The sequence below is a fragment of the Pundamilia nyererei genome, unplaced genomic scaffold (assembly GCF_000239375.1).
Source record: "Pundamilia nyererei isolate P.nyererei 1_Seehausen unplaced genomic scaffold, PunNye1.0 scaffold00132, whole genome shotgun sequence".
Classification (NCBI taxonomy): Eukaryota; Metazoa; Chordata; class Actinopteri; order Cichliformes; family Cichlidae; genus Pundamilia; species Pundamilia nyererei.
Window position 1 is genome coordinate 106,276 of NW_005187533.1, and position 9,928 is coordinate 116,203.

Below are 9,928 nucleotides of genomic sequence, written 5' to 3' on the forward strand. Positions count from 1 at the left end.
ATAGGTGCCCAGATCAGCACTGGCAGCCACGACAAAATGACTGGAAGATGGTGATAAACTTGTCCACACTGACACCTTGAGGAATAAAAGTAGAGGTGCTTGATATTTAACTACATTCTTGATGACTAGAATTTTTTTCCCACCTGTGATATGAATCACAAATATATACAAGCACAAACAAACTAAAGCAAGTGGCGAGCTGAAGTGTTCACACTGGAGACACGGTCAGCATTTCCTGTTAACATTTTTGTGGGCTGCACTGGTTTCCTGTTATTCTCTTACAAGCCATGTGTTTTTCACCACGATTCTCAGCTCTCTTTCAAAGTGATGGTTGTGTTTTACATTGCGTAACCTTTCGCAGTCTGGTAGATTAATGTTAGTATTGCACATAATCACACTAAAGAAGAGCAGATTAACCTTTCCTGCCCCGCAACATTATTTCTCTGAATTCCAGCTACATGAATACTTCTAAAATGTGCCATCAAGTTCAAATATGACATTTGTGTTTTTAACATCAGTTGAGATGAAGTAGGCTATGGTTTTTGCACTGCCGTGTAAACAAAGTGTTCAAGGCAGCCGTTGAAAAAAGAAAGCCGCATTTATTCATGATTTTTATCTCTGCCAATAAATAAAAGTCAATTCTTTGCACTTTCACAGAAATGAAAAATATCATTTTTAACTGAATGAATGTGAACACTCACATAAAAAAGACCAAAGAACAGAAGTTTGTTTTTGTTAAAGATGACTGACTTGCAAAAAAAAAAAAAAAAAAAAAAAAAACACGAGTAAGGTTGAAATTCAGTTTTTTTCCATTATCTTCATACAAACAAGCTTTTTTTTGTATATTTAGAACAATGATGTTGAGATGACATTAGATTTTTAATTATTTTGTTGTTGTTTTTTTACAGTAACAACACCCCACAGTTGCACAAAACAAACCAAAAAGCATTGAAACGACACTGACTCAGTGTGTGTGCTTGTGAGTGCACACACATAAGAACGTGCAGAATAATGTCGGACAGAGCATGACCTCACATACAGTCTGAACCAAACACAGGCACGCTGGAGAAACAAATTCATACAAATTCACACATAAAGACATTTACGGTTCTCCTAAAGGGCTCCTGTGTTTCCTTTTTCCCCCCCCCAAATGATGATTGCACACGATAAACACAGGCCAGCACGTCAAGCATACTTTGCTGCGGCTTCATACAGCTCTTACTGTATTTGGATTTAAGTAAAAATTAAGTCCTACAAAAATACTTTTTTTTTTGCTGTGTAAACTTTTGCAACCAAAGGCACTGTCTTCCCTTTGCACTCTTCCCCCTTAAAATTGACCCAGCCTCATGCTGCGAAGCTCCGACTCTAACCGTGTTCACGCCTTCGCCCTTCAGCTAGCGCCGAGTATAGCCTCATTATACATTACAGTTGTACTTTGATGTTATCATCAAACCAACTCGATGCATCTCACAGCAGCGCAGTAGCGTTGCACAACTGAAAACTGTGTTTTGCTGGCTTCATATAAATGTGCTCAGCTCATTTGCTACAAATACAATGCATTCCATGAAAATTCTGCCCTTAGATTTTAAAAAATGTAAATAAATTACTGCCTATCATTGCTCCCCCTCAGCCTCCTATTAGATGCACCTATGGTATCCTTCTTCAGTTATCACATTCACAAGATTTTCAGAACTTGACCTCTGACCTTAGAAGAGGTCAGTTATCACCTATGGCATCAATTTGAAATTCCTAAGTTGCCTCGTGTCCACACCACCCCGGTTACCCCCCTCAACGCCATCAGCCTTTTATGGCACTGTTGCAGTCTTCAGGGTTACCCAGCATAATTAAGTGTTAAAAACTGTACACTGTGCATGGAAACACCAAGTGTTGATGGCAACAACATGAAACAAAAGAAAATGTTCCCTTTACAAACTGTTTAAATACACAGAGGCACATTTGAACAAGTACAACTATGAAGACCAAAAAAAAAAATCCTCACACCAGGGATTTATATTTTAAAAGACAAGCTGAGACAAATCCCACTAATCTGCCTGCTGTGCTGCCTACTGGAGCTGCTGTGCTTCTGTACGATGAGGCTACATCATGCTTTGAAACTGCTAAAATAAAGCAAGCAGCTAAAATGTTGTCAGAATAAACTGTTGGTATCATTTAATGGGCCATGCAAATGTTCCAGGTGTGAAAAAGCAGCAGGGTTTTCTCTGTAAGAGTTAGCAACATGAACATATTCTTCATGTCCGTGTATGAGGTATAACTGAACTGTCATTAGTATGCATTTTCAACAGAAAAATCCCTTTCATGCTTAACATAAACGTTGAACTTTTACAATGTGAAATAAATAAGCTGACCTACAATTAAAGGAACTACAATTAAAACTAAGCAAGCAGACTTTTTTTTATTTTTAAAGCAGGCCAAAATTTCCAAAACTGCTGCAGCCGTGCTAGCATCACAACGAGCATGGTTTCCGTGCCCCCGCAGAGGTGGGATCTTTCAAACGTCGCACTACAGAAGCCTCTCTGATCATCACAGTTAGTCACAACACAACTGTGGCCACAAATGGCAGGCATGAAGGGGACATCAAAGATGAGACTGCAGCACACGCAGCATGGAGTTTTGAATTAAAGGGGACATGTTACTGCCACAACTACACACGATTCAGAGTTTAATAAAAAAAACAAAAAAAACCTGGGCCTCGGTGAAGAACCTCAGCTCATCTGCTGTTCACCTCCTTTCACCTCCCTTTAAGCCAGCTTTCTTCTTCTGATTGGTTTTGCCCTTTGTAGACAGGAGGTTCGAGCAGCAGAGGGGTGGAGCAGCTGGCTATGAGACAACCAACATTAGGAATAGCTGCTCCCACTGAGGTCATTCAGATTCAAGAGTAGGAAAAGGAGACAAAAAACACAGTTTGAAATTAAACATTAGGGCTTGAAAAGGGTTTGAAACTTTGGCCACGTTTCGTATCAGCATCCACCACTGTAACAGCACATATATGAAAGAAAATAAGGAGAGAACACAATAGGTCCTCTTTAAGGACTACACTCAACACACTTTATCCATTTGTTCATGTCTAACCTCTGTGCTTCTTGTTAGCTTTGTTGAGAAAAACCATAACTGATAATGGCTTTGACTCATTAGTGTGCTTCCTCAGAAGATTGAGTGTCTAGACGTTTAGTTTAGCATAAGCAACACTGGAGAAAACATCTGCACAACCCAGAAGAAGGAGGGATGTGTCACTGTGGTTGGGGTCAACATTTAATAAAAAAAAACAAAAACACATCTTGTCTGCGTGGCTCCATCAGCTCAGTAGAATCACGAGTCACTCATTGAGGAGTGAGTCTGGTTTCTCGTATCCAAACAGCCTGAAGTCAGGTTCGTACAGCTTGTACAGTTCCCTGCGTGCCTCTACTGGAACTGTGCTGAACCAGTCCGACTCCCAGCTGCTGGCTGTAAGGTTCCTGCTGGAGGTGGGAAACTCCACCACGTTGTCTACCCGCAGCAGTCGCAGCAAGTGCTCAGCATCTTCCTCTGCCGTCTCTAAGTGTCCCACAAAGTCATACTGAATTTGACATGGGTGACAAAGCCGATACACTTGCCGCCAGTGCTCATTGAAGGGCATGTCCTTCTCTGTCTGAGGGTCCAGGAGATACTGGATGAAGTGGGAGAAAGAGGGATGGATGCCCAAAGAAAAGGCTTCATCCACAGAAGCAGGAGGCGTCGGCTGGTTGCCGTAGCGGCGCAGCATGACCTGCGCAAAGCGTCGGTAGAAGTCCTCATTGGGTAGCTCAAACTTATTCCGGTAGGCAGAAATGAGACGGACAAAAGGGTCGCGCACAAAGAGGAACTTGGTGTACTTCTTCAGCTTCACCTGGGAAAAATAAATTACAGTTTTCTTAACATTCAATTATTGAATACACACATGTGCATTTCAAAACTGTAAAGGTGGAAAAAAAAAAAAAAAAAAAAGAACAGAGCAGAGAGCAGTATTCATCTTCCTGTGCTGCATCAATAATGTCTCTGTGAGTGATCAGTCATGCATCCCCATAACATTGAAGGGCCTTATATAAAACAGAATAAACATCTAACTGAAGTAGAAGGTTCAGAACACATTCCAGGTAGCTCGAAGCAAATTCATCAAAAGATAAAAAAATAAATCAACAGCATATTTACCAAGTTAAATTATATTTTTTTACTACCATACAGAGAACAAGAAGGTGGGACATTTAGACAGACCTTCATGAGGTGCCTTGCAAACTTGCCATAACGTTTCCAGAACTTATTGAAGGTGAAGTGCATGCTGCTGTTGTGGACCAGGTCCCTGGGGATGGCCAGGGGGTCTCTCTGAGGAACGCCCTCCTGCAGCAGGCTTTCACTGAGAATTATCATGATGCGCTTCCAGTTACTGCACGCTACCTGAGAAGGGAAAGTTTATTGTCCACTCAGATGTCACAGTGAAACAGGCAGATACACACTGTCTATGAGCGTGTGACCACTGACAGGAGGGAACCATGTATGCCGTTGTTACATGTGCCTTATTAAGTTTTACAGGAGCATGTGTCTGCATACCTTGGGAACATAGCAGTAGATAATGCCATGCCTGTCATCCACAATTAGATGATCCAGCTCCTTGTTGGGAATGTCGTCAAATGAACGGTTTTTGCCATGAAATAAGATGCTGTCATTGGCGCACATCTCCTGAAGCAACCTCCGCCTCTGCTCCTATCGTTCCATTCGTGAAGCACAGGAAAATTAACAATTACCAACTGAGGTTATAAATACTTCATATTCAGACATTGCTCACTGACTGGGGAGCTTTTGCTCCTTCATTTACATATTTAGGGATATTAACCAAAATTATATCTACAGCAAGAAGTATCAACAGTATCCAACCTCTGTGGGTGCCTTTAAGGTTACCGCTGTCACACGTGATTATAGTTATAACAGGCTCTTTTTCTTTAATGCCAGTTTGAATTTCTTAAATCTGCGACTAGGTTAACACTGTCTCAATTAGAAGCTCTGCTCCTGTCAACTACTCACAGCCCAGAAATGTGAAGGTTCTGCTCATTAGTACAGATTTCCTCACTGGACTTTGTTACATGACAGACATTTGGATGTTCTGGAGCAGGGAGAAGGCACACAGGTGGAAATAAGAACAACTTAAGTGACTCTATTTAAGTCATCTCATTGAAGAAGCAAGAAACCGGCACGCAGAATGATTCATTTTTTGTGCAGCAACTGTGCTTTTCCTGCTAAGACATCTCAAAATGCCAGCAGTAAAACTTTTAATCAACTAGTAAACATTTACTACTACTAACAACAATAAAAACTGAGTTAACCTGTCTGTCACGGAGCTCTGGAGCCAGTGGGGTCAGGTGAATCTTCCACTCCCGCCGCGGTATATATCGTTCCTCTGCTTTCTCTGACTGGTTGCTTGTGTCAGCCGGGGCAGCGTCAGTGGGCTCACCAGTTCCCGGCTCTAAGAACTGGTTAACAAAGGCATCGATGTCCGACAGGAAGGACGGCGCTCGAGAGGTCTGTGGCCTCTTCTGGGGAACGGGGTGCGGGACTTTGGGGCCCGGGGAGACAGGAGTGTGCAAATAGAAATGGGAGGCACCGACATCGTCCCAGTAGATGATGATCAGAAGGATCATAAAGGCCGAGCCCAGGACTACAAAAATGCGGAACATCCTGGACGTTCCCATGGTGACTGTTGCTTGCTACAGGGTCACCATGGCAACAGAGTCAAGGTCCAGGAGCGCTCTCTCTCTCTCTCCCTCTCTGTCTCACCATGGTGATAGATGCACGGAGTCTGTGGTAGCATCAGACTTATTGTGGTGCTGGTGCATTGCAGGAGCGCGCTGCACAAGAGAAGAAGGGGTCAAACATCAATAAACTCACCTCTGTGTCATACCTACACACACACAAACACACAGAAAGCATAGTCGTGCCTTTAATGTCCAGCTGGAGTACAGGGTTCAACACCTGTTCTGACACTAACACAGAAACAATAATTTATTAAATTAATTATTTTGTTGCTTTGCAAATTCAAAAAAGAAGTCTGGTTAAAAAGCACAGAACTGCAGTCTGGATGACAGAAGCTTTCTAATGATTTTACTTTCATACAGTGAAAAGATTCAAAGTATCTGACAAAAAAAAATCTGACAATTTTTTTTTTTTTAAATGCAACAATAAATCTTTCATAGGATAATCCCCTTCCTTTCGTCTCTCTTTTCACTGTTTTTCCACTTTTCCCCACATTTAAGCGAACCTACTAAAGCATACACGTTGATGCTAAAGTAAAATGACAACCTACTAAGGTATTCTGGTTCTCCTATTAGTAAGAACTTGAAATCTAAAGCAAACTCAAGCGAGCATGACAGTTTATTGAGTTTGCTTTTTTGACGAGGCGCGCACTCAATCTCTCTGTCAGTGCTCGGAGCTGACCTCACTCCCACTCCCTGCAGTAAAATCACGAGTGGTTGTCAAATATTTCCATTTTAGGAGGCTCTGCACGCCATAAAAGTTTTGCACTGCACAAGTATCCAGCTGTATCCATAGCAGCTTTCCAGCTGATTAGGGCACAGCACGTTAATAGTGAGTAATGAAGTAAAAGCCCACAGTGAAAAAGGTCAACACCAAATATTTTACATACCCGACCACGATGTAGTCTGCATGTACAAAACACACTGAAGCCCTATGTCTTCAAGTGATGCACAAAATGGGTTTGTTTCTATAGCTACAGGAAAAAAAAACAGCCTGGAAGTGATGGAATACATAAAGGATCTGTCCTCCCCGTGACTTAATTCAGCCGCAATTCATGTGTTTTAATCCACCGCCAGTCTATCTGCTCCTTCATGTTCAGTTTAAAAGTCGCAGGGCGTTACTTTCCATTCCTACGCACGTCTAAAATTGGAGCTCTCTGCAACAGTCCTCATATTATTTCCTCTTTCCTGAAGCTAAGAGGGGTCCATTGACATGGAAAGTCATCATCAGCCTACTCGGCGGCCTGCAGATGGCACTTCTCTGTGCACAAACAAATTAACTGCTGTTCTATAATATACATCATAAGCCCAAATGCATTAAGTTCATCAGTCACTAAATGAGCGTACATTAATTCCGCTGAATAAGTACAGTTCTGACATACTTCTTCTTTTTCCCAATCAGTATTTCTGTCTCATAGCACTTTACTTCTGCTGCACCACATATCAGAGGCACACTTTCTGAAACCACAGCTACAATACTTCTAGGTCTAGATCTGACACACAGAAATATATAAAGGTCTATCAAATAATTTTTAAAAAACTCACAACTGATCGAGCACATTAGAAAAAACCGTGCTGCCACAAAAAAGCACATAAATTAATAAGCCACACCGGGTTATCATCATTACTAAATAGTAATAGAAGAAATAGCACTTAACTTTCTTTGTTTGATAATTTGTTAATTTTATATGTATTGTTATGTTTTCATATTCCTAGCTTGCCTACTTTTCTAGTCATATTACTCATATGCGTTGTTTTTGCTGTGAATTTTGTAAACGTTGTGATTTATTATTATTACTATTATTATTATTAGTTGAATAATTAATCCGCTGGATTTTCTTCATCTTCTTGCGCTGTATGTTTGTGTGGAATTTTTTTGGTGCATTTCAAACAGCACAACAAGAAATTCACATTCAAATTCACATTCATACGAGCACATTTACCAAATCTTTTCGATTGGATACTGAATATCAAGGAGGCCACGATTTCCACATAAGAACTCACATATGAAGCTTATGCTATTTAAACTACCCAAATCTGTTCATTAATATTATATTTCCTTCATTTTTATGCCTAAACAAGTTGGTTAAGTCTAAGAAAACTTGTGAAAAATATGTGTGGTTATTTCTTTCATTCAAGTCAGCACTGTTATCCGTGGACAGGAGGCTGAAGCTTTGGATTTTAGACGGACTTATTGGAAACATTTCCTCTGAGCGATTTAAACAGTCGCTTCAAAACTCTTTCGCGTTTGTTTTATTTCTCGACACGTCCCCGCCGGTGTAACCCCGCCGGTGTAAACCAAAGACAAAGCCGTGTGCCGGTAGACCGAGCGGCAGATAAATCACTCCGTCCTGTCCGCAGCCGCCTCCAGCGGATGCCAGACCGGACACAATGTAGCCTTTGACGCGAAAGCAGCTCCGCGGGAACGGGTTGTTCCTCGCGCCGGAAAGCTCTCCGCGAGGGGGTTTCGGTTAATTAAAGCGTCGCGTGCAGCTGTTTGTCCTTTATCGGGTTTTTTTTTCGTGGGAAATAATGAAGAGAAGCCAAAGGCGGGCTGATAGTGTGCCTAGCGGTGTGTCTTGGTGTTAAAGTAGTCCTCGGCGTTGGAGAAAAGGTCAGCGCAAAACTGTTTAGCTGCTTAATAAGAGCCGACACGTTGCGTTACTTTAAAGATTTCTATGTAACGACAGGAACGACGTGGGAAAAACACACATTTCTCACCTCGCTCTGTGTCCACTAGCTCCCAGCGCCGCGTCAGCTGAACCTGTCTGTGCTGCCAGCCGCTTTTTCTTGTTTTGTCCTCTTGGAGGAGCGCGAGCACCCAAAGCACCGCGAGAGTTCACAAGCTGAGCTTTCTGCAGATTGAGCGCACGAAGGGAAAAATTCACTTTTCTGGGTCAGCTCCAGCATACCGTGTCTCTGCTCGGGGATGATTTATGGAGACAGCCTCTCCACCCTCCCTCCCAACCTCCCACAGGAGCAGAGTACTGAAAATAACATATTGTACCTGCAATCCTAAATGTCACCCTCCTCTCAAACACACGAAATAAGACCCTAAGAATGATCCTAAGTAAATGTGTTCGTGGGTACCTGTGATTATTTCCGTTGCCTCGGGCTGATGCGGTTAAAATCCAGTTATTTGTGAACTCTTTTCATCCTGTGACTTCCAACGTAGCAAGGAGCCCCCACAGAGCAGCTGATTCACTTTGCATCCCCCTCACACACACACAAAATCATCTGTTTTCAATCAGCATCACATATTTCACCCCGCTCCTAGGCCCCTGTGTTCTCATGAATGTACTTAATATAACCTTGTACTCTGTACTCTGGCAGTATTTATACGTTGGACACACGCACACACACAACTAAGATTATATATAACATCACTCCTAAGAACAGATAGATGCGGATTATAAGAAAAAAAAAGAAAGGGGTGGGGGCACATCCATCCTGATTATTTTCATGTCAAGCCATGTATTCCTTCTATACATTTTATAATGTGCATGTATGTTATACGTTTTTAATACACTGGAGTTAAAGTCTGGTGAGCTTGTTATGTTCAGTGTGTGCCCGTTATGATCACTACTGTGGACACAAGCATGTCTTTTCACGCAGATGAGGAGATTATCCTGCATCCATATGATAGAGTTTACTCTAAATCCCCTTCTGGCAGCCTCATTCTCACTAGATTGAATCCAAATGTGGTCATTAAAAAACCCCAAAACATCCAGACACTGATTTTAAGCCTTAGAAAACAACATGATAAACATTCAGTGAGTTAAAGAAGAGAAGTTCTTTTCATGTGGACCTGTGAGCAAGTCTAGAGCCACTCTTTATGTCTTTGTAGTTTGCAAGAAAGCTTTTATTTTTTGCATTACAATTTGTTACAATTACATGTTTCAGATCATCAAACTGATTTTCATATTCGATAAAAAATCTGTTCAAACCTATCTGGTCCTGTGTGAAAAAGCAATTGCCCCTTAATCCTAATAACTGGTTGTGCTGCAATTGGCAGCTAAAACTGCAATCAAGCATTTGTGATATCTGCCAGTGAGTCTTTCACATCACTGTGGAGGAATTTTGGCTCATTCCTCTTTGCAGAATTGTTTTAATTCAGACACACTGGAGGGTTTTCAAGCATGAACGGCCTG

At 41.7% G+C, this 9,928-nt stretch overlaps 1 protein-coding gene across 1 annotated transcript; it reads right to left on the bottom strand.

Moving 5' to 3' along the window:
- Positions 1-933: 933 nt before the first annotated feature.
- LOC102213971 (carbohydrate sulfotransferase 12-like) lies at positions 934-8,609 on the bottom strand. The gene is made up of 5 exons (XM_005743465.1): positions 8,499-8,609; positions 5,352-5,873; positions 4,582-4,734; positions 4,249-4,428; positions 934-3,883 (listed from the first exon to the last, which is right to left on the bottom strand). Exons 2-5 carry the CDS (start codon positions 5,715-5,717, stop codon positions 3,335-3,337), a joined length of 1,248 nt encoding a protein of 415 aa, XP_005743522.1. The 5' UTR covers positions 5,718-5,873; positions 8,499-8,609; the 3' UTR covers positions 934-3,334.
- Between the last annotated feature and the right edge of the window lie 1,319 nt (positions 8,610-9,928).

Coding starts and splice junctions, on each gene's coding strand:
- LOC102213971 (XM_005743465.1), bottom strand. CDS start 5,717: ATGGGAACGTCCAGGATGTTCCGCATTTTTGTAGTCCTGGGCTCGGCC. Junction 4,735..5,351: donor CAGAGCTCCGTGACAGACAG/GTTAACTCAGTT, acceptor ATGGAACGATAG/GAGCAGAGGCGGAGGTTGCT. Junction 4,429..4,581: donor TCTACTGCTATGTTCCCAAG/GTATGCAGACAC, acceptor TTCCCTTCTCAG/GTAGCGTGCAGTAACTGGAA.